The sequence below is a fragment of the Peromyscus leucopus genome, chromosome 20, assembly GCF_004664715.2.
Source record: "Peromyscus leucopus breed LL Stock chromosome 20, UCI_PerLeu_2.1, whole genome shotgun sequence".
Classification (NCBI taxonomy): domain Eukaryota; kingdom Metazoa; phylum Chordata; class Mammalia; order Rodentia; family Cricetidae; genus Peromyscus; species Peromyscus leucopus.
In genome coordinates, this window is record NC_051080.1 from 39,234,876 (window position 1) to 39,259,430 (window position 24,555).

Genomic DNA, 24,555 nt, shown 5'->3' on the forward strand with positions numbered 1-24,555 from the left:
GGTGTGTGTGTGTGTGTGTGTGTGTGTGTGTGTGTGTGCATCCTACACACAGATCTATAAACAGGTCAGCACAAGGGCTAGAAATACCATGAATGTCTCGGAGAGGTTTGTGGCATACCGAAGTCACACCAGAGTTAAGTAAGTGGTGGCAGAACATCGATTGGAAACCAGACCTGGCCAACTTGGAGCAATCTCCTTCTCAACATTCCCAAAGCTCAGGTTCTGGGTCAGGACGAAGGCTTGGAAAGTACCCAGTCCAGCGCTTGAACTGGGTCCTGGGCTTGACAAAGCCTTTCTGGTCCCACTAGGCGCACAGCCGAGTCCTCAGTCTTTGCTCTCTGACCCTGGCTCTCCATCTTCAGCTCGGCTCTCTTCTGAAATACAGACAGCTACATCTGCTGGACTCCTCCGTCTGCGTGTCTCCGGGACATGTCTAGAGGCAGGGAGACCCTTTCTTCTAGAACAGTGGTCCTCAACCCCCATAGGGGTTGCTTATCAGATATCCTGCATATCAGATATTTACTTGATTCATAACAGTAGTAAAATTACAGTTATGAAGTAGCAACGAAATAATTTTATGGTTGAGGGTCATCATGACATGAGGGACTGTATTAAAGGGTTGCAGCATTAGGAAGGTTGAGAACCACTGTTCTAGAAACAGCTGCCCTCCTCCCCCATCTCCCTCTCTCAGCTGCAGGCACCACCCACCTTTGATCCAGTGATTAGATCCCCAGGTAACCTGCCTTCCTCAATTTCTGTCTCCATCCTATTCTGTCTTTTCTCAATCTGATTTATGTGGCTCCTCTGTACTTGACCATGTGGCTGTCAACACTTTTTTTTTTTCTTTTGAGACAATGTATCTATGTAGCCCTGGCTGTCCTGGAACTAACTAGTAGACCAGGCTGACCTGAAGCATACAGAGATCCAGCTGGCTCTGCCCCTGCCTCCTGAGTGCGGGGATTAAAGACGTGTGCCACCACACCCCGCAGCTGTCACAGCTTTGTACCCTCCTGCTTCTCCCGTCCTCACAAAGCTGCCACAGAGACTCAGCCATTTGGTGGCCGAGTTTTAAAGTCTCACTGTTACCACCTCTAAAGCTCGCTGCTCAGCCTGCCTCTCCACTCTCTTAGCTGGGGGCAGTCTTTGTCCGTTATCTTTCCTGCCTCAGCCCAGGTCAGCGTTCGGAGTTATCCACTGCACTGCTCTGTCTCCTCTGGGCTTCGCAGGCCCCGTTGCCTTTCCCCGGAGAATGCCCTTTTATTCCTTTTTCTCATCACCATTTGCTTTTTCACGTTGGCCCTCACCTGCTCCAAATCTTTCATTATCTCCGTGGGTGCCTGTTTGCTAGCACTCCATAGCACCTGAGTGAACCAGCTTTCGGATTTCTGTTAGACCCTAAACCTTTAAGGTCAAGGTTTGGTCATCCTCAGCCCTGTGCTCCCAGGGTCGACCAAAAGCCATTCGTCAACGCATCCAAGACTTTTCGGGTGGGTAAAGGAGGCTTAGGGAAGTTCCCGAGTAGTTCAAGGTTATAGGGTTCAGGATCCAGGCTGGGAGCTGGGCCTGGAACCCGGTTCTCTGATTCGGAGCTCTGTCTGTCAGCAACCGCGCCTGGGCAGAACCGCGGTGAGCCAGCGCAATATTCCAATCACCGCGTGACTCACGCACGCGCACGGTCACCGGCAGCTGCCACCGATCTCCGGCGCCCCAGACCTGGTAGGGAGCTGGGGACAGATTCTAGGGAGAGAGACAGGTATTGCGATGCAGGCACCTTCCCCGGCGGGGCAACGCGAGCTCCCGTACCTGCTCCTGCGTGCTGGCGCGGGAGCCGCGGGAAGGGGAGGGGCCCTCGGCGGGGCCGGCAAGCGCGCGGGTCACGTGGTGCCGGTGGCAGCGGCAGCCTCGGTGCGCGCGGGCAGGGGCGGCTCGAGCGGAGGCGAGGTCCCGGGCGGGCGCGGGGCGCAGGGGCGGCGCGGCCGGGTGGCGGGTCGGCCGGGTAGGCGGACGGCGCCGAGGGGCGAGGCCCGGCTGCAGGGGCCGCTTGGCCCAGAGGGAGCCCGCGCCCGGCTCAGCCTTGCAGCCCCGCGCCCTGAGCATCTCCCGGAGGACCCGAGACAAAGGAGGATTCATGTCCAAAGGTAGGGCTGTCGCTTGGGCGCCTGGCACCGGCCGGGAGGAGGCTACGGCCCCAAGCGCTACCAAAGGGAGGGTTTGCTGTGCCGAAGACCCCACGTGCAGTGACATGTGCATGGACACACGCACACCAGGTGGCACACACTTGGAAGCATAGTCTCGGGAAAAGGCATACACAGGAGCTTGGGGAGGTATGGAGGAGACCCAGATGCTTAGGGAAAGCCCCCGCTGGAGCACACCAGGATACGCACACACATGCACAGCATGTACTCCAAGCATGGGTACCAGACCACCTACAACCAGTAAGAGACCGGTATGCTGACAGTCCGTCCCCTTCCCCCACATAGAGACCAAGCGCAGAGACAAGCACCAGCTGGTGGTCTCCAAGGGAACTCATTGGCTTCCTGACTAGAATGGGGGGAGGGGGGTGTCCCAGGGCCCTTTGCTTCTTTTAATGGGGAAGGACTTGTTTCCTTTTTTTTTTTTTTTTTTTTTTTTTTTTTTTTTTTTTTGGGCTGCCCGAGGCTGGAGCTGGGATGAACTAGAATTGGCTCTGTCTGCGGTGGGGGTGGGGTTTTTAAAGCTGCTGGTTACCACGGGGCCGGGGGAGACCCCCTCAGCTTGGGAAGGAAGAGATAGCCTAGCATTAAGCTCAGCAGGCAGGTATCATTCTAGAAAGGTCCCCTTCTTCTATTGCTACCTTTCCAACAGAGGGGTGGGGTCTCTGGACCAGACAAAGACAAAGCCATTCATTTTCCTGTAGGAGAAAGCATGACATCCTTGCTTGCCTTAGGGATGGAGTGGGCCGTGCTGTGGGGCCAGAGCTGAGTCAGGTGGACTGTCTCTCTTCCTGGAGCACTGATATGGCAGGTGGTACCTGGCAGGGGGTGCTGCAGACAGATGTAACCCTCTCTAGGAGAGCTGGGAGCTTAGGAAGGGGTCCCAAGGGCCATCTAGGTGCATTCTGCTGTGAGCAGTTATGAATTCTTTCCCCACTCTTGGGAAGCCCCCAGGCCAATCTCGGATGCAGGGGATGGAGGAGGAGGTCTCTATAGGTAGGTGTACCTACCTACCTTGACCATGGCTCACACAACAGCTATTTGTAGGTGGGGGGTGGGGTCCCGGTGCTCTGGACAGGAAGCAGTGGTGTCTGCAGGGACTCCTGCCTTGTGGGGCTTTCATTCATTCACCATCTGTTCATTCATCGCTGAGTATCTATGATATGCTAGGATGCACTGAGCACAGAGAACGATAAAGCATGGCTCCGACCTCCAAGAGGGCTGGAAAGCAGCATCCATTCAGTGACAGGTCATTTACATTCATGTTTTTGTATGACTTAGTACATGTTTTGTATGACTTAGGAAGGCAGGGACATTCCCCTCTCTTAGGAGTCACCTAGCCAGGACTCATGCCTGTATCAGCTGCCCATCCAAGGATGGCCTGGTGGGACCTAGGCGGGGGGTTCCGGGGAGAAGAGCGTGGAGCCACAGAGGCCAACTCCAGAGCAGCATTTGATCTGGACCCTGGAGGTCCTGGTGTACTTGTTAGGCACCTTCACACACAGTGGGTCCTCAGGGGGCAGTGACCTTGTCTTGGATACAAATATATCCTGGGCATGTAAGGCAGCCCTTGGTTTAGTTAGGCTTCCATGGGCAGCGTCTAGAATGACCTGGAGTGAATGGATATGCTAAGTACTGTAGAACCTGCAGGGCACTGAGGCAGCTCACAGGGGGCGGGATCCATATCAGTTGGGAAGTGACTTAGCTGGGGTCTTGAGGAGGGGTATAAGGTGTTCCAGCAGAGCTTGTGGCACAGTGGCGTCTATGGTATTTGTGGTGCTTGATCAGTGGCGGACGTTAGCCTGTGACTGGCATGTGATTGGCATGCGGTCGGGAGGAGGCCGGCTTGCTAGTAGGTGCCCTGTACCTTCCTCATCGTGGATGCTAACACGGCTCCTTGGGAGAATGAAAGTGAGAGCCGCTCATTGCCTGGGCTTACATCAGGCCAGCCAGAGACTCTAGGAGTTGTTTGGGCATCTGGTCAGCTCCCTCCTTCAATCAGGGTCGGACAGACAGAGCCGAGTGGGCCACGGTGAGGAGACATGCTTTATAAGTATTTGCAGCCTCCGCATATACAAGTCCCTTCGCCTGCCGCCCAGGTGGCTTATGTCCCAACACAGGCTGTGGGTACCAAATGTGCCTGGCAGGGCACGCAGGAAACCAAAAGGGCCGGGCTGTGAGAACAGCAGGAAGGAGAATCGGGGCACTGGCTCCCAGGGCAGATGTGCTAAAGGGGGACATGGACCGTGTGTGGAGTGGAGGAGCGGACTCGGCCTGTTCAGAGTCAGCTGTCACGGGGCTGAGCCAATCCTGCTGCCCTCTGGAGCCCCTTGGGTTGGCAGCAGCTTCCTGGGAAGCAAGAGGGAGCAGAGCCAGGCTCTGGGGAGGTGTTGAGGCTTTGTTGGGTTTAACTGTGCCTGAGGGGGGAACACGGGAAAGTTTTCCATCAGGAAAGAAGATCTTGCCAGGACCAGGGGAAGGACCAGGTGGTGGGGGAACAGGAGCAGACTCCTGGCTGGGCTTGGGAATGGGGAGGGAGACATGTTCCCACTTCCTCCTGCCCATCTGCTGTTCCATCAACCCTCCTCACAAGGCTGAGACGCAGGGTGGTAACCATGAACCGTAGGGTTTTAAAAACGGCACGGCTCCCGGAGAGCACGGCGGTAAAGAATATGCTTCTGAAATTAGGAACCGGGGCACCTCCGCTTCAGAGATACTTTCATGTGCTCAGGTTCAATCCCCCTCCAGAAAGCTGAACTTGAAAAGGTGAAAGGTAGCTGGGCGGTGGTGGTGCACGCCTTTAATCCCAGCATTTGGGAGGCAGAGGCAGGCGGATCTTTGTGAATTTGAGGCCAGCCTGGTCTACTGAGTTCCAGGACAGTCCGGGGCTATGCATTGAAACCCTGTCTGGGTGGGGGGAGTGGGGGAGACAAAGGCAAGGGCAAGAGAGCATGGGTCTGTGAGGCTGGACTCTGGGCTTATAAGCATCATAGCTCATGTGATGCTCACCACAGCCTTAGTCATGATCCTACTATTCTACAGAGGAAGAAGCAGGCTCGGAGAAGGGAAGTGGCCTGGGCAAGGACCAGCTGACACATAGCAGAGCCGAGATTTTTTTTTTTTTTTTCCGAGACAGGGTTTCTCTGTATAGTTTTGGTGCCTGTCCTGGATCTCGCTCTGTAGGCCAGGCTAGCCCCGAACTCATGGAGATTCGCCTGGCTCTGCCTCTGGAGTGCTGGGATTAAAGCTGTGCGCCGCCAAGCCGCCGCCGCCGCCACCACCACCACCACCACTGCCCGGCCACGCCGAGATCTTTTTCACTTCACCCCCACACCCATTTTCCAGACAGGGAAATGAAGTTGATCTCTCCTAGAATGTACCTTGCTGGACAGTGACCTGCCACATCTCTCCTGTGTGTGAACATGCCCCTGGTCCACCAAGGGGACCTTTGACCTTCTTGGGGGGGGCTGTTTCCTCAGCCTCCCCCTTCTGTTGCTTACTAGTATGAAAGCGCCATCTTAGGCGAGCAAGAGTCCTGGACCGGGTATCATTCCTTCCTTGCTGGCTCCCCAGGCTCAAAGCTTCTCACCGGAGGTGTTGGGAGACCCTCTGCGGCACACCGGCTTTGAAACTCACCGCACAGAGGGGAGGCTGGGGTTGGAGTCATGCTTGCTCTGCAAAGAAAGGCAGCACTGATTGCTTCCGAAAGACCAAGTAACCGAGGCCGCTGACAGTTGATAGACAGTAGACCTAGAACCCTAGAGCTTCCCTGTTCCTTACTTGGCAAGGCAAGATGCAGGTCTGAATAACTGAGACATTTGATAGACCAGTGCTCCTTTGAGGTGGAGTTGCCCCCGCCAAGAAACATTTGGTACTCCGTAGAGAGACTTTTGGTGCTTGCATCTGAGAGGTCCTTCTGGAAACCAGCAGAGACGGTGGGTGCTACTAACCATCTGTAGACACAAGACAGCCCCGCTGCAATAGTGTTATCCAGGTAGCAGCAGAGCTAAGGTGAAGGAGGCCCTGGATCGCATATGCAGATGCAGTACTTTGGAGCAGCGATGTGTTTGAAAGTGTCCAGCAAATGGAGAACCCGGCTGGGGCTAGAGGGATGGCTCAGTGGTTAAGAACGATTACTGCTCTAGTAGAGGACCTGGCTTTGATCCCCAGTACTTGCATGGCGGCTCACAGCGGTTTGTAAACCCAGTTCTAGCATGATCCAGTGTCCTCTCCTGGCTTCTGTGGACACTGAATACACATGGTGCATATACTTACATTCAGGCAAACACTTATACACATAAGATAAAAACAAGTAGATCTTTACATAATAAACAAACTGGAAAACCTGGTACTGGTACAGGTTTTGCAACTGACCTAAAACAGTGTTCTTGGGCAAGTCCGCCACCCACCCACCCACAGGGCATCAGTGGGCTTTTCATCTACACAGTTCGGGACCCAGACTGGATGATATTATGGTCTCTTCTGGTCCCAACTCTATGACTCCGTATCAAATACTGTGGTGCCTTTCACGAAACCCCTGCTTTCCTGTCACTCACCCTGCCTGTTCCTCCCACCTTGGCTTTTCAGGGCTCCCAGAGGCCAGGACGGACGCAGCTATGTCAGAGTTGGTGCCTGAGCCCAGGCCTAAGCCGGCGGTGCCCATGAAGCCGGTCAGCATCAACTCTAACCTGCTAGGCTACATCGGCATCGACACCATCATCGAACAGATGCGCAAGAAAACCATGAAGACTGGTTTTGACTTCAACATCATGGTCGTTGGTATGGAAAGCCATGGGGTCACTGAAGGCCTAGTGGTGGGCAGCGCCAAGGATCCCATTTCTTTCCCCCGAATGACCTGGCTTCTCTAGGGTGAGCTCTTTCTAAGAGGGAGGATTTCATCATGCTGATCACGAAGGTCTGGTTCCTTCCTCCTAACAGCTGATTCAAGGATGGGAGATTTGGGTGGACGGCCAGCCTGGCTTCGCCTAACCCTAGCTGAATGTAGACAGGCGGCCAAGTCATCACTCTGAGCTGGCTTTTAGGTTTGTGGAATGGACATCGTCAGCCCTCTCCCATCTCCAAGAGCTGTGAGAGGACTGGTGTGAAAGATGGTCTAATTGTTCACACCTTAAAGCTTCAAGATTTTCCAGGGTCTTAGTCACTGAGTAGCATCCGTGAGTCACAGTATGTAGCAGGAAGGGACATTGGCTTCATCTGAGTTGTTCACTGGGTGTGGAAATGGAGTGAGGCAGCCTCCTCCCTCCTCCTTCCCCCATTTAATCAACAAGCCCTGTCCCTTTAACCTTGTAAAGATCTCCTTAGGCCTGTCAGCTTCTGCCCACCCCCCCACCGCTACCCTAGGCTAGCCCACCTGGGGAGCGGCAGCTGCCTGACTCAGTGCTGGTCTGCAGAAGGCTAAGACCCTTGGCCAGGGTAGACTCATTCACAGATGTTTTGCTACAAATACACCAGCTGAGCTGACAGTGTGCTCGGTGACATGGCTGTTTTAACTTTCTGGTACCAAAGTCTTAGCTTAAGAACCGGAAGTTCTTAAGCTGGGCGGTGGTGGCACAACACCTTTAGTCCCAGCACTTGGGAGGCAGAGGCAGGTGGATCTCAGTGAGTTTGTAGCCAGCCTGGTCCATAGAGTGAGTTCTAGGACAGCCAGGACTGTTGCATAGAGAAAACTTGTCTTGAAAAAAACAAAAACCAAACCAAACCAACAACAACAACAACAAAAAAAAAAACCCTAAACAAAACAAAACAAAAAGCAGAAGTAGATGGTAGATGGTTCATGGACACTTATGGCTGTGCCAGCTGGGGTGCCATTGACCCTCCTGGCTCTCGATCTCCTTTCCTCTCCAACTCATTGTCCACTAGCTACCCAATGGCTTCCCCAACATGCCGAACTCATTGGGCCATCCATTCTAATTCCATAACTCTTTTAACCTCGGGATAAATTTAGACTTCTATCCTGGCTGGGAACTGCTCCAACGCAACTCTTAGCAATCCCCATCTACATCTACGCATGCACACAGAGAGGCTCTCGACTTGCGTGTTCTTTCCTGCAGAGCCTTCTTAACATAACGATTTCAGTGGCTTCTGCCAGTTCCTCAGGTGGGATGAGAAAATGCTTCTCACCATTCCCCGTCTCTGCCAGTTCCCTCCTTCCTTACCCATCTGTAAAGAGACGATGGCCTAAGGGGATAGCATGACAAGCCGAAAGCGGTGAAAACACCACATATACATACATCCCACATAATACACATGTCACATATATACAGGTACACACATAACATGTACCACACACATACACACATGCACACACAGACAACATGAGCATATAACACATATACATACACAGAATGAATAAGTCGTAAAAAAAAAAAAAAAGAAGCATGGTTCTTGGGATGTGAGCCCTGATCTGTGTTCCCTCACACATGTTACATCTTAACAAGGGGAGGTAGGTAGCTCTGCTGTGAGATGCACAGGGGTGATACAAAGAGTGATTTTGGGGGTGGGGGTGGGGGTTTAGTTCTGTGTTAAAGAGCCTGATAATGAAGTACAATGCCCTGGTTTTCAGTCCCCAGCACCAAAAGTAAAAAGTAAAAAGACCAAGTTTACTAACAGATGGGGAAGCGCTCAGGCACTGTGAGGCAGGATCTGCATACAAAGTAATCCTGTTCTCACTTTAAGTGTTATTAAAGATGGAAAAGCTAAGCTGAACAAAAACACAAGCCAGACCAAATCAGAAAACTACATCTCACACACACCACAAATGTACAAGTTGTGCCTTCTCCCAATGGTCCTGGGGTCCATGAAGGAACATGGACTCCAACTGCCATTTCTCAAGGGTCCTTTCCATTGGACATTCCTACCTAATGCTCATCCCCAAGGGGTGTTCAAAGAGGGCTTGGATCACAGCTCCGGAGCCCTGTAAGCTCACAGGAGGGCTCTGTGGCTCAGGAGGTAGATGTGCGGCCTGTCTCCCTTTCTCCTGTCTCCTCCTCCCTTGCTACAGGCCAGAGTGGACTGGGCAAGTCAACGCTGGTCAACACACTCTTCAAGTCCCAAGTGAGCCGAAAGGCCTCCAGCTGGAACCGGGAGGAGAAGATCCCTAAAACTGTAGAGATCAAAGCAATCGGGCATGGTGAGGACTAGGCCAGCATCCTCTGTGGGCATCCTTTGGAGGGGCCCTGATGCCAAGTAAGAGAAAGGGGGCCTCTGGGGAATAAGATGTGAAAGGGAAGCACAGAGTGGAAGTGAGCTCCAAATTGTGCAAACTCCGTGCGTTGCTAGGCCTAGATAGTGAGGTGGGAGTGGGGGGGAGTGTGTGCAGAACTGAGAGGTGGGTCTTGAACTAGGTATAAAACTCAGGATTCAGGCAGAAGTAGACACAGAAGAAGTAGGACACTGTCTTCTAGGTGTAGGGAGGAGCCTTCGTAAAAGTGCTCATGGGAGACGGCCGCGGCTTGCCTAATTTATTAGCTGCTTCTAAGAGTATGGGTGCTCCTGGCCAGCAGGCTGCAGGGCCCCTGGGGTCAACTGTAGCATTGACCTATGTGGTGCTCTTTCTGTTCTCTCCAGTGATAGAGGAAGGTGGTGTCAAAATGAAGCTGACAGTCATCGACACACCAGGCTTCGGGGACCAGATCAACAATGAAAACTGGTGTGTGCCTGCCTCTGAGATCTTGTTCCTAAATACTCCGCTAGGAAGACACAGTGCAGATTCATTCCCTTTGAGAACGACCTGCATCCTCCTGGGAGAGAGGCTGGGTCCCCTGGGTGAAGTCTGCCCTTGCTAACCATCCATGGAAAGCCATCCATGGGGAGGCTGAGGGCGAACCCGTCATCGGGGAGAGAAGGGAGGCTAGGATGTGAGATGGGTGTGAGGGGATTGGGACCTGACTGGGCCTGAGAGGCCCTCCTGAGTCTGTCCTCTTGATGTATCCCATCCATGTCTCCCGCCGCAACCCCTCAGCTGGGAGCCCATTGAGAAATACATCAACGAGCAGTATGAGAAGTTCCTGAAGGAAGAGGTGAACATCGCCAGGAAGAAGCGCATCCCCGACACCCGCGTCCACTGCTGCCTCTATTTCATCTCCCCCACAGGACACTCGTATGTACCAGACCCACCCCTACGACCGGGCCTGGCTCCGGTTTGTGTCGTTTGTGCCAAGGATTGGAGAATCCTTACCTGGACTTAGCTGGGGAGGGTCAGATGGCTGGAAGGTCATGGCCCTGTGACCTTAGGGTTCCCCAGGATTTCCATAAGAAAGAGTAAAGCTGACCATCACTCCCCGGCCCTGGTACTGTTTACTGGTACCCAGCACATCACCGCCCCCCAGTACTGTTTACTGGTACCCAGCACATCACCGCCCCCCAGTACTGTTTACTGGTACCCAGCACATCACCGCCCCCCCCCCCCCCCCCCCCCCATACTGTTTACTGGTACACCAGCAGCATACATCACTGCCCCCCATACTGTTTACTGGTACCCAGCACATCACCGCCCCCCAGTACTGTTTACTGGTACCCAGAACAGCCCAACTATACCAGCAGAGAGAACTTGAGCAGAAAGCACCTCATTTGTTCAACAGATACTTGCTTTGGACAAGGCTTGGGGTGTGGGGGAGGCAAGAAAGGTAACGTAGGGAGAATCAGGGCTGCTGGATTGGGGGCTGGCATCTAGGCAAGATGTGGAACTTAGCTGTAGGTATCTAGACAGGGGCCGTTCCAGCAGGAGGAGCCAGACATCCAGAGATGAAGGCTGTGCTGCGAACTTGGTTTGTAAGTAACAGATGGGCCCCGTGATGAGCAATGTGGGAACAGGCAGGGGTCAGGGATCTCAGTGGTGTTTCTAGCCACCTTCCGAAGGATGCTGTGTCTCTCTAAGCCCTTCTGCAGGGTCAGAACTTAAGTTTTTGAGAGGATGACACACAGCAAGGTAGACCCTCCTGAATTTTGAAGGAGCCAGGGGTTCCCAGCCAATGTTGAGTGATAGAGGTGGTGAAATAATAAACGTAGGTCAGACCTAGGAGCTCAATAAAATGAGGGCTTTTTTGTTGGTTTTGTTTTGTTTTTAAGACTGAGTACTGGGAATTGAACCCAGGGTCTCACACATGCCAGGTAAGCACTCTAACATTGAGCTATATACACCAGCCCTCTTTTTACTTTTTAAAAAATATTTATTTATTTATTTATTTATTTATTTATTTATTTATTTATTGAGACAGGGTTTCTCTGTGTAGCCTTGGCTGTCTTGGAACTTGCTCTGTAGGCGAGGCTGGCCTCGAACTCAGAGCTCTGCCTGCCTCTGCCTCCCATGTGTCACCGTGCCCAGCTCTTTCACTTTTTATTTATTTTTGATTTTTTAAAAATTTTATGTGCGTTGCTGTTTTGCTTGCATGTATGTCTGTGTGAGAGTGCCAGGTCTTGGAGTTACAAACAGCTGTGAGCTGCCATGTGGTTGCTGGGAATTGAACCCGAGTCCTCTGGAAGAGCAGTCAGTGCTCTTAAACGCTTAGCCATCTCTCCAGCCCCTCTTTTTTTTTTTTTTTAAATGAGGTCTCACTTAGTTGTCCAAAATTGCCTAGTACGTACTCTGTAGCCCAGGCTGGCTTGGAATTTGAGATTTTCCTGCCTCGGCTAAAACAATAGTTTTAGCTTTTCTGAGACCTTGGTCCACAGATAGTGGGAACTATCAGACATCGGACTCAATGAATCCCCTCGACTGCAAAGTAGAGTCGGACCAGGGCTCTAGAGCCTGGCTCTACAGGATGGAACGTGGGTGCCAAGGTGAGGCTGTTAAGAAGAGTTCAGTTGGTCATGGCCATCCATGTATGTCCCCCAAAGAAAGAAATTCCTAGGTCAGAAACGGTGTCATGGAATGATTTGAGGGGGTTTGAGGAGAGACATGCTTTACATGGAAACTGAGGAAGGAAAGGGAGTGCTTGGTTTGATGGGTTGAGGGTAGAGTTGGGGACACACAGCGGGTGCTGAAGCGGTGGACATGTGCCAGGGGAGAGGCTGCAGCTGCGTGGCCTCAGCTAGATCCCCAGACCGGTGCTCCCCCAAGGACGCTGTGGGGAGGGCAGGGGCTGAGTTGGTGACTCTGACATTCCTGCCTCCTCTGGGCTCCAGCTTACGACCTCTTGATCTTGAATTCATGAAACATCTCAGCAAAGTGGTGAACATCATCCCTGTGATTGCCAAGGCTGACACCATGACCCTGGAGGAGAAGTCTGAATTCAAGCAGAGGGTGAGCCACCCCTCTGCCCTTTTCCTGTCCAGGGCTTCCTTCCCCTCCTCAGGGTCCAAGCCATTTCCTACCTGCCCTGTCTTCCACTCCGCTCCAGTTTCCCATCCTAACTCCCTCCCACTTAACCATCCAGGAGGCGAGGGCTAGAAGTTCCTGGGCCAAAGGTTCGTCCATGCAGTTCCAGGCTGCCTCTGACCCACCCTCCACATTTGTCTGCAAAGGCTCCCAGATACTCATCACTGGGAACCCGAGATCTTACTTCTCCAATGGTAGGGTTACTAGAAAGACTTGAAAGTCCGGCCCACACTAGTACTCATTGGATGAAAAGAAAAGAACACTGAAGAAATCCTGGAGGAAGAGACTGAAGCTGGCCTTAATGGTGGGACTCAGCTGTGCTGTTTGTCTGAAATCCCAGAGGCCTGAGCCGGCTCTCACAGACTCCTCCTCTTTCCTCTCAGGCTGGGCGGTGTCTTTTCTTGGGATCTTTCTGTTGCCCAGGGCCTAGGGATTCTCAACACTGTAGTGCCTTGCTCCTCCTCCAGGTTCGCAAAGAGCTTGAAGTAAACGGCATCGAGTTCTACCCTCAGAAGGAGTTTGATGAGGATTTGGAGGACAAGACGGAGAATGACAAGATCAGGGTAGGTGCCTCCTCAGTGCCTCCTCAGTGCCTCCTCAGTGCCTCCTCAGTGCCTCCTCAGTGCCTCCTCAGTGCCTCCTCAGTGCCTCTGGGCCGTGCCTCTGGGCCGGGCCTTCAGGCTCTTCCTTCGCTTTTCCCTTACCACACCCCCTTGTCACTCCCTGATCAGGAAGCAGGAAGACAGTGACCCTCACTAGGACTGTGAGCCCACAGCAGGGCTTCCTGTACCCAGTCCTTCCACCACCAGATGATGATAGAAAGCCTCCCTGGCCTTCCCAGGACCTGGCAAAAGCCCAGTGTTAGGAGAAGGGGCAGCAGGCAGGGAAAGCATTGGGATGGGGCCCAGGGGAATCTATGCTCTAGCCAAAGTTTGTCTCAGTTTCTTCCTTTATAAAGTACAGAAGCTGGTGAGTGGCTTATAGGCTTTCTGTCTCCCTAGAAGAACTGTATACAAAGCAACCAAGGGCCAATGAGATTGCTCAGTGCATAAAGGCTCTTGCTGCCAAGCTGACGACCTGATGCGTTGGATCCCCAGGATCCATGTGGTGGAAGGAAAGAACTGACTCCCCAAAGTTCCTCCCTGATCCCTGTACACACTTGAGAGAACACACACACACACACACACACACACACACACACACACACACACTATGTAATTAAAAAATTTAAACAAGCAAAAACCCTTAGAACTCGAGTACACAAACCACCAGAACAGAACTACTTTGGCTGAGTATCGTGGGCACAGAACCCTGCTGTCCCAGCAGGTGCTAAGATGCCTTCTGTGGCTCTGGCCCCACCAGGAACCGGGCTTGGAGACCATGGGCTCCATGCCTTCTAAGGTCTTGCCCCCAATTCAAAATTGCTACAATTCTGTGATTCTGCATCAGAAACCTGGGCCCATTGCCCTACCCAGTCTAATCTGTGACAAATCTCTCACCTCACGGCTTAGGTTTTAAGACCCTTCTAGACTCATTTAGAAAGTTAAATAATCTAGCAGAAGCCTTTTATCTCTTATAGTTGGATAGATACTCAGTTGAAAGAGGCAAATGAATTAAGATTATCACTTAAAATATCCTTTTTTTTTTTTTTTTTTTTTTTTTTTTTTTTTTTTTTTTGGTTTTTTGAGACAGGGTTTCTCTGTGTAACAGCCCTGGCTGTCCTGGAACTCTCTTTTTGTAGACCAGGTTGCCCTTGAACTCACAAAGATCCACTGCCTCTGTCTTCTGAGTGCTGGGATTAAAGGTGTGCCACCACTGCCCAGCATTAAAAAACAACAAAAAAAATTTTAAAATGACATTAATTTACTTATTGGGATGTTGAGGGAGTGGAAGTTGGTCATGCCTGTGGCATGTGTGGAGGTCAGAGGACAACTTTGGGGAGTTAATTTTCTCCTTCTACTATGGATCTAACTCAGGTCATCAGACTTGGTGGCAAGTGTCTTTATCCACTGAGCCACCTCCTCAGCCTCAGATAGTCACCTTTAAAAGTGACCTCTACAAATCTTGAATGTCTAAAAAGAAATAGTTTAGGAAGCTAAAATGTTAGAGTATGAGTCACATCCATCAGCCTTCATATTTTTGTGGTGCTGGGGATGGCATCACACACACACACACACACACACACACACACACACACACACACACACACACACACTGGGCAGTACTCAGGATCAAACCCAGAGCCTTCGGTGTGCTAGGCAAGCACTCTGTCACTGACCTGCGCTCTCAGCCCAAAGTCCATCCTTAATGCCAAAGCAGTTCATGTTCATTACCTTTCTGCGCGAAAACAGCTCTACATGTATGTGTCCTTGGTTTACATACGTCGTTCACGTGCTGCACGAAGAGATTTTGGCCAGTGAAGGGCCACATAACGCAGTGCTTCCCTGCAATCCTGTCACCTGGTGACACGCACGGTAGCTGTCTTATTAGTTTGCACACTTCTTATGCTATGAGTTCGCCCCATGGCACAAAGGCCCATCAACTTTTCTCACAATTTTTTCTTGTCCTTAAGCAATACATGACTCGTTTATCGGATGACAATAACACACACCAGGCAGATACATCCGGGTGCTTGTCCTGATAGAACAGAGCAGCCTGGAGCCCTGAGAGTTTAGTACCTGGGCATCTGCCAGTAGGTTCCATGGGAGCCACATAACACATCTCGGAGTCTGGCTGGCGCCCGGGGCGGGAGGGTGGGGGTGCTGTTTGTGAGAGTCCGACCTAGCTAGCTCACAGAGCGGTTCCAAATCAAATGAAACTATGTGCTCAGGCACAATGAACCGCACAAAGTGCTCTCTGGTTGAAGAAAAGCCAGCTTTCTGAGGCTAACCAGCCAGACCACAGTGTAGTCAGGGTTCCCAGAGAGTCCCAGCTCAGTCTTTTCAAGGGGCAGAGTCTTGACCTTACCCCCAGGAGCATCATTGAATGAGCAACAAAGGAAGTTGTGAAAGGCTGTCCGGCCCTGGGACGTTCGGTGTGGGGAAGAGGACGACTGGCATGTGTGTTGGCTTGTGTCTCCGCCATCCAGCAGGAGAGCATGCCCTTCGCTGTGGTGGGAAGTGACAAGGAGTACCAAGTGAACGGCAAGAGGGTCCTGGGCAGAAAAACACCCTGGGGGATCATCGAAGGTGAGTTGGCCCCTCTCCGGAAGAAGTGGCTATCCAGAGGGCGGCTTAAGCATCCGGAGTCAAAGTGCCGTCCTGGGATACCGATGCCAGCCAGTGGCTGCCAACAAGGAGCTTACAGTCTGGGATGCCAGTCCCAGGTGGGATGCAATGGCACCATTTAACATGTGACCAGGCGGCAATGACTTGGCCTGTCAAATGAATGTAGAACCCGGAGAAACTACTGAGGGTGGAGGGAAAAAAACCAAAAACCAAAAAACCAGAGAAAGGGTTTCATATGTGACCTGGCAAAGTGCCAAAGGGTGGTTCGGCTGTTGTCTTAGTCTACCATTTATTATGGATAGATGTGACCTCGGGTGGGCCCTGATGATTCTGAAAGTTTTCAAGAAGTTACTTCAAGGGTCTCATTCGGGTGTAGCTAGAGTTTTCCTGCCTTGCCCACAGTCAGGACAAATCTCTGTCACCCGCCAGTCCCACAGCTGCTCAGACCCAACCAAGTAAACACAGAGACTTATATTGCTTACAAACTGTATGGCCGTGGCAGGCTTTTTGCTAACTGTTCTTATAGCTTAAATTAATCCATTTCCATAAATGGCTCGTGGCTTACCGGCATTTCACATGCTGCTTGTCATGGCAGCGGCTGGCAGTGACTCCTTCCACCTTCCTGTTCTTTCTTTTCTCCTCTCTGTTAGTCCCGCCTATACTTCCTGCCTAGCCACTGGCCAATCAGTGTTTTATTTATTGACCAATCAGAGCAATTTGACATACAGACCATCCCACAGCATTCAGGGATGGGGAGTAGCAGCTTAGTGATAGAGCTCTTGCTTTAGCATGTGCAAGGCACAGTACAGACAAAACCAGACCGAGAAAACAACCCTTTATTCAACATGGTAGCCCTGTAAGGAGTGCGCGCCAGGTGTTCCCATCTTGAGAATATGAATCTCAGACAAGTTAAATGCTTTGCTTTGCAAAGGTCACACAGTCCCCCACCCACCACCAGCCGCTGTGCTGGATAGTAAGCCCAGTGCTTTTCCCGTGCTAGTGAAACTTGAACTTCAGATTTGGATATTTTGATGAGATTTACTCCACTGTCCTGAATTGTTTATTGTTAATAATTTTTGTGGTCCTGGTCATAGAACTCAGGGCCTTACTGTGCTAAACTAGTGTGCTACCACTGAGCTAAATCCTTAACTAGTGTTTTTTTTTTTTTAATATGTAATTTATTTTTTATTTTATGTGCATTGGTGTGAGGGTGTTGGGTACCTGGGAACTGGAGTTACAGACAGTTGTGAGCTGCCATGTGGATGCTGGGAACTGAACCCAGGTCCAGTGCTCTTAAACATTGAGCCAGCCCCTAACTAGAGTTTTTTGTTTTGTTTTTGAGACAGGTTTTTCCTCTGTATCCATGGCTGGCCCTGAACATGTGATCCTCCTGTCCCTCCTCCCGCATGCTGGGATTGCCCTGGTGAGCGCCTGTGCTCACCACACCCAGTACCTCAGGGTTTTCAAAGTAGCATTATCGCATTGTTCGCCTTGAATTAGAAATAGTGATGAGAATGTTATATACACATTGTGAGACCAGAGTCTTGCCTTGTCCTCCTGTTCCCACAGTTCTTGCTGTGTGGTTTGTAGACAGCGGTCTCTCCATCTCTGGTAACTGGGCTTTTTGTATAGAGTGTGACCTTTGAGAGCTGGTTCATGTATGAGGTCCTGTGTGTTTCACTTTGTTTCAATCATCTTAGGCCTTCACAAGTTTTTTTAAACTTCCGCATACTATTTTGTAAAATATGGGACAAAACCAGTCTATATTGAGATTCATTCTACAGTGTCTAGAATAGTATTGTGTCCCTTATACCTGATTAAAAAGTAAAAAAAAAAAAAAAGAAAAGAAAAGAAAAGAAGGAAGGGAACCAGGCCACTAAAGAACCTGTCTAGATCCCCACCCCCCCACCCCCCCACCCCCATTTCTCTTTCTGGTTTTCCAAGACAGAATTTCTCTGTGTAGCCCTGACTGTCCTGGAACTCACTCTGTGGATCAGGCTGGCCTTGAACTCTGAGATCTGCCTGCCTCTGCCTCGAGAGTGCTGGGACTAACGGTGTGTGCCACCACCACCCAGTACCTCATGCTCTCTTTAAAGCTGCCTTACCTTCTGGGCCCTTCGCTACTGAACCAGCCACCCATTTTCTTCTGTTTTATCCATAGTGGAAAACCTCAACCACTGTGAGTTTGCCCTGCTTCGAGACTTCGTCATCAGGTAAGATGGGCTCCCTCTCCCCAGGGGGCAGGTTTAATTATTTGGGATTGAGGGCCATCTGCTCAGATTCACGTCCTGGGTTTCCATGTCTCTCTGACAGAGCTTTCTGGCCCAGTTCTAGCCCCTGTCTCAATGAAGGAAGAGTTGAAGAAGTGTCATTGGCCCTCAGGAGTGGGGCCCAGTCACTGAGTCTGGTCTACCAGAGAGATGTGTTAGCCTCAGAGGTGGATCTCTTCCTCCTCTTCCGACACTTAATTGCATCCCCTCCTCTTTTTTACTCTGTCCTTCAGGACTCACCTCCAGGACCTCAAAGAAGTAACCCACAACATCCACTATGAGACTTACAGGGCCAAGAGGCTCAATGACAATGGAGGCCTCCCTCCGGTGAGCGTGGACACAGAGGAGAGCCACGACAGTAATCCATGATGACTCCTTCTCTGTGTTATCTGTCACACATCCCACATTCTCCAAACACACACATGTCCCAGACACCACCTCCAGCCACCTTTTCCTTTCAGCTCTGTCCCACGGGCCTGTCTGGTATTTGTGGAGTATTTTGTCGTGTGTGTGTGTGTGTGTGTGTGTGTGTGTGTGTGTGTGTGTGTGTGTATGAGAGAGTGCCTGAGTGTGTGTGCTCAGGGGTGAGGTATTTTCTTTGCCCTCTCTGGAAAGTTCTCTGTTAGTCTGCCTTCTCCATGACTATCCATTCTGTCTCCTTTTTTCTTGTGCTTCAGAACACAAAGCTGTACACCTGCAAGAGGTCTGGGGAAGGTTTTATTTTAAAATGCTGGGAGCAGGTGAGCCACAGGAAAACTCTTTCTTACTTCTAACCCACCCACCCACACACTGGGGCTGCAAATACTCTTCACAGACAGGTGGCTGAGCTAGCCCGTGGTGGGGTGTCGGGTTCGGAACAACCTTCACTGTGAGTTGGGGTGGCCTAGAGGAAGGCTAGGACTTCTTGGAAAAATGAAAAGAAAGGTCATGGGGAGCAGAGAAGAATGTGGAGGGGGTTCCTGCAGGATTAGTGCCTGGACATGGAGCTCCACCCTTGGGTCTTTGTCAAGGTCACTGTCAAGCAGCGCCATCACCATTACAGACCACTGCTTTCTGTGTTCGCTTCCCATCTCAGGCTGGTTGGTTGTCTCCTCTTCCCGAGTTCTCTCTCCACCCCTCCCCCAGCCTCCTTTCTTCATATATTCGTACATTCTCCATCTCTCCTGCCTGTCTCTTCCTTTCACTTCCTGTTCAAGTAATCTATGTTAGCTTCGTTTCTGTATTTAGAAATCATACCCAGCCTACTACTTCCTAAATTGACTTTCTGCTGCCCTGAAATAAAATTATAACTAGGGGGCTGAAGAGATGCCTCTGTGCTTAAGATCATCTTCCACTCTTGCAGAGGATCCGGGTTCGGTCCCCAGCATGTACTTGGCAGCTCAAGACTATTTGTGACTCCCCTTCCAGAGGATCAGAAGCCCTCTTTTAGCTGCCATGAGCATAATGTATACATACATACACAGAGACAAACTCTCATATGCATAAGATAAAAATAAATAAATAATTTTTAAAAGTCACAAGTAAAAGCATGGGACAATACACACTGAGACTGGAAGAGAAATCAGAGCTATAGGGAATATAAACGTCAGTTTCTGCAGCTGAACACTGAAATTTGCCCTGACCGTGGGAGTAGCCTAGGCAAACAGGGGAACTTGGTAGCTTGGGCTGCCTGCCCCCAGTGTTCTGTTCAAGGAGGCACACACACTGGCCAAGTGAGGCAATTTTTGAGCGGAGGACGTTACGTTTTCGAGCTAATTCTGAAATATCAGAAAAAAAATATATGGGATTTCTTAGGGGTCTGGGCTTTGGAGACTCATTCTAGGACACGTTTCCCTTTCTTTAGAGCCTTCTTTCTGTGGTAAGCTGGCTTTTCTGTGACTTCGCCTCATATAAACCTGACTCATTTTTCTCCGTTCTCATTTGTCTGTCTGTCTCGGCTTCTCCCCCTGACCCAGTTCTCCTGCCTTCTGATCCTATGGATGTTCCCAGGAACATTTAGCCTTCCCTCGCCTCTTTCAGGAGCCCTGTAGTAGTTAATGCACACGTCCGCTGCTCCTCGCACACACGCTTTTCTTCCTGTAGTTTCTAAAGCTGCTTCAAGGAAAACAGTTTAGGCCTTAGGAAAGGGAAGCGACCGAGGGATTTTGTTTATAATTGGTCTGAGCCACTATCCCATCCCCTGGTCCAGCCTGGGTGTTTAAGTGGTCCTCACTGAATGCCAGCATTTATAATCCCAGTCCTTTATCACTCAGGTGCTAGGAAAAAAACAAAAAAGATGGAAGACCCATGAGTCAGTGGACCAATTGAAAGAGGAGGGAATGATCAGATCACGTGACCCCTCTCCTATGGTCTTAGCCTCTCCTGGAGACTGCTCTACCCTCTATCCAGCCCTCACGCCTCATCCCTACTTCCCCATACAGTTACTCCAGAGTGGGCACCTGTCAGGCTAGAGTGACAACTGTGTTATGGAGCTCCCTGACTACTCCAGCGAGCTGTCACCTGTGGTGACATGGACCTGGGTGCCTCGGGCCAGCAGGGGATGAGGATGGTGGGCATTGGACAGGCTAAGTAGGAGAATGGTGCCTAACACCACGCCCCCCCACCCCTCCCACCCCCCCACCCCCCGTGGTCTCACACTCCCCAGAGAAAGCTGTTTTATGTGTCTGCTGTGAGCTGCTGGTCTCCACACCCTCAACCGTTCTCAACTCCCCCTGCAGGGAGAAGGCCTCCTGGGCACTGTTCTTCCACCTGTACCAGCTACCCCCTGCCCCACTGCAGAATGAAGGCCATTCCAAGCGCCGCTTCTCCCTCATTCCTTCCGGCTGCCATGGCTGCAGGGCCAGGTCCCCATTTAATGCTGTGCTGGTCCAGCCCACCGCTACCAGCCCCGCTCAGCCCTCAGCAGGTGGGAGGGGCCAGCTGCCTCTGTAGGATAGTAGCTTCCTTCATGTAGTCAAACCACTCCTCTCCTCCTAATGGAATGGAGTTCCTGCCAGCCAGCCTTGCCCTGCTCCATCGTCTGTCAGCAGCCCCTCCCCGGCCCATGCGCAGAGAGAAGGAACTCACCGAGAGCTTCTCCTGCCCTTGCAAGCCCATACCAGCGACTTGTAACCATCTTTAAGGGAACCGGGATTGCTCCCTAGCCATTCATCTGCATGAGTACTCTTCTTGGCTCCCTCAAACGGTCAAGAAAGCAATTTTTCTGCTTGTCAAAGTCATCTGTGTGAGCCCTCCTGTGGGACAAGGGTGTCTCCTTCATTGCTTAAAGGTATTTATAAGGGTGATTCATTACAGATGTCGGGGAGCAAGAGAGCTAGCGTCACTTAAAACAACAACAACAACAACACACCACCACTGGTGGCTGGCCCAGTGTGTGTATGTATGTGTGTGTGTGTGTATGTGTATGTGTAGAGAATCTGTTTACCCCCCAAACCAGCCATTTGGGAAGTGGTTTTCCTGAAAAGATGTTGCTGGGTTTGACTTCCTTATCCCCAAACTAAAAAAAAAAAAAGTGAATTAAACACACACACACACACACACACACACAAACCACCCCAAACCTACAAGCTATACACTCTAGGAAGAAAAATAGCACCCCTTTGCACCCCTTTGTACATTTAGCAATAAGAGGGATCTCTTCCCACCTGCCCTGACCATTCCTACTCCCACCCCCCACCCTATTAATGTGAGCAATGCACTAGCCTGACCACAGGTGGTCGCTCTAGGCTAATGGGAAATACTCCACGGAGGGCCAAGCCCTCATCAGATGCATGAACGTTTGCGAATGTTGGCTGCCACTGCCCCCCCATACACTGTGTCTTTATGGAACCCTGCCTTGGCCGCCTCACCTGCCATCGCCACCCGGATACAACTTGCTCAAAGGCTGGTGACTTGTGGGCCACTCATCTACAAGTCCTGTTGGAACAAGAGGCCCAAGCCTAGAGGATGCAGGAATGACCCGTTTTTTAAAATGCTATTGGTCCCCAGCCACTGTTTTGGTGATATTCCAAGTTTAATTTCCCAGTTGAAAACAAGCCAACAGACACTCAGACTGGTCATGTAAATGTTGCTAGCCTCTGTGTTGTACAACTAAACCTTGCTGTTTGAACAATAACGGCCTGGCCTTGGTGTTATTTGTGCTCCTTGCTCCTCGATCAAATCAGCCATGAATGACATCATCTCACCTGTGTCTGAGCTAGGGACCCTCTTGGCAAGAAGTAGCCACAGGTACTAGAGATTGAACATGTGTGATCTATTCATTTTCAGGTGACATGAGGTCATATCCCAGTCATTTTCCTGGAACTTTGTAACCCCAGTGAGTGGGAGAGCTGATATTGGATCTCACAGGTTCTGTGTTTTCCAGAAAAGGATCCAGTTCCATTTACTTAACTTCTTAGTGTCCGCTCTTTTTTCCTCTGAAGGCACAAGAACCAATGAAAGCCTAGCCTTGCCTAGAAAACGATTTCACCATGAACATATTAAAAGTATAAAGGGGCCAGTGAGATGGCTCAGTTGGAAAGGGCACTTGCCGACAACCTGAGTTTGATCCCTGGATTCTACATGGTGGAAGGAGAGAACTGACTTCCATAAGTTGTCCTCTGACCCCCATGTGTTCTTGTGTATGTGTACACACACACACACACACACATCGTTTCACAGCGAACACGGGAGGTGAGTCAGCCGGTAAGAGTGATGACTGTACAATCATAAGACCTGAATCAGATCCCTAACGTCCCCCATTTAAAAAAAAAAAAAAAAAAAAAAACCAGGTATGGCGCCATGCTTACCTGGGACTTGCTGGTCACCAGCCTGTTTCCAGGTTCAGTGAGATATTGTTTTAAGGAAATAGAGGGGAGAGTGATAGGACTCCCTTCTGGCCTCTTCAAGTGCACACAGGCACGCACAAACACACGTGCACATATACTAATCGTACACACAGAGGAAGTTAAACACTAGCCTTTTTCTTGAGTTTAGGACAATCTTCCCCTCACCTGGAGCTTATTAAACGACACAACTCTCATCTGCTGATTATTTCCCTAAATGTTAGTGTGAACTGTAAGCAATCATTTGGGACCTTGACTCTCTGTGATATGAACAAAAGGTATAAATGAATGAAGAGACCCAGTTCGGAGGGGTCAGAATGGAAGAGGATGGGTCAAGAGGCTCTGGAAACCATGCAGGTGAAATAATGAAGATGGCAACTCGTGGCAACACAACGCAGATGAAGTGAAATTTGATTGGTGGACATCAACTATCACAACTGTGGGAAACCCAAGCACGGTTCTGACTCAACAATATTGTACACAGACGCTAAAGTCCAGAGAGTAAATTTTTTTTTTTGGCTTTTCGAGACAGGGTTTCTCTGTGTAACTTTGGTACCTGTCCTGGATCTCACTCTGTAGACCAGGCTGGCCTCGAACTCACAGAGATTCGCCTGCCTCTGCCTCCCGAGTGCTGGGATTAAAGGCATGTGCCACCCATGCTAGAGCAATCTTCTTGTTTAAAGTTGCATTGATCCTGGCAGGAGAGGCTAGATCCGATGTTTGCTCCTCTGCTCTCTAGTACTGAATTTAATTTTTAGTTCTAGTAAGTCTTGAACTTTAAAAAAAAAAAAAAAAAAAAAGAGGATCTGTGCTACATGTGGTGGCACATACCTTTAACCCAGCACTTGGAAGGCGGAGGCAGGAGGACCTCTGTGAGTTTGAGGTCAGCCTGGTTTACACAGCAAGTTCCAGGATAGTCAGAGCTACATAGACCCTGTCTCCAAAAAAAAAAAAAAAAAAAAAAAAAAAAAAAAAAAAAAAAAAAGAAAAAAAGAAAATCTGAAATCTGGACATGTCTTAGAATGACATGTCTGATTATTTGGCAATTTTTGTTTCTTCACTGGCATATTAATACTCTAGAGTGTCTTCAGTAATCCAATGAACGTCACACCTACAAAGGCCCAGTGGATCCTGGAATTGGACCCACTGAAGGTTGAAATCCACAGTCCACTTCCTGACCTAGCTCACTTTTTCTGGATGTTCTCTCACAAGACCATTGGTTCTGATTCTAGGCCTTTTTTGATGGAAAAAAGCATGGAGGAATGTAGACCCTTGATCTGGATTGGCTTATGGTAATCTGGGCTGAGATTTGGGGCTAATGGATGCTTTTTTTTTTTTTTAAGATTTATTTATTATGCATACAGTATTCTGTCTGCATGTATACCTGCAGGCCAGAAGAGTGAGCCAGATCTCATTACAGACAGTTGTGAGCGACCATGTGGTTTCTGGGAATTGAACTCAGAACCTCTGGAAGAGCAGCCAGTGCTCTTAACCTCTGAACCATCTCTCCAGCACTAATGGATGCTTTTTAAACCCCCCAGCTCCTAGCAGGACCAAGGGGGGCCTGGCAGTAGGTCTACACAACAAACTGTAGGATAGATCTACACACCCATCCTTCAGCCCCTCCCCGCTCTAGGGGTGGAGCCAGTTCCACGAACATGCCCCTCTCCCTCATCAGGGCTCTCTGGCCCCTGACTCCAGCAGTTC

The 24,555-nt window shown here is 50.5% G+C and overlaps 1 protein-coding gene across 5 annotated transcripts in view; it reads left to right on the forward strand.

The window, feature by feature from the left end:
• The window catches only part of Septin3 (septin 3), a 32,475-nt gene extending 10,336 nt beyond the window's left edge, over positions 1 to 22,139 (forward strand). Inside the window, exons 1-11 of one of the 5 annotated variants that reach the window (XM_028871246.2) lie at positions 1,653 to 1,716; positions 6,780 to 6,971; positions 9,214 to 9,342; positions 9,780 to 9,861; positions 10,174 to 10,311; positions 12,336 to 12,453; positions 12,996 to 13,091; positions 15,617 to 15,716; positions 17,917 to 17,968; positions 18,259 to 18,352; positions 20,743 to 22,139. In XM_028871246.2, the coding sequence (XP_028727079.1) occupies positions 6,809 to 6,971; positions 9,214 to 9,342; positions 9,780 to 9,861; positions 10,174 to 10,311; positions 12,336 to 12,453; positions 12,996 to 13,091; positions 15,617 to 15,716; positions 17,917 to 17,968; positions 18,259 to 18,352; positions 20,743 to 20,808 (1,038 nt within the window). In that variant the 5' untranslated portion in view covers positions 1,653 to 1,716; positions 6,780 to 6,808 and the 3' untranslated portion in view covers positions 20,809 to 22,139. Of the gene's footprint in view, positions 1 to 1,652; positions 1,717 to 1,881; positions 2,139 to 6,779; positions 6,972 to 9,213; positions 9,343 to 9,779; positions 9,862 to 10,173; positions 10,312 to 12,335; positions 12,454 to 12,995; positions 13,092 to 15,616; positions 15,717 to 17,916; positions 17,969 to 18,258; positions 18,353 to 20,742 lie in introns of those variants that run through there. The other 4 variants (XM_028871244.2, XM_028871245.2, XM_028871243.2 and 1 more) reach the window with 4 other exon arrangements.
• The last annotated feature ends 2,416 nt before the right edge of the window (positions 22,140 to 24,555 follow it).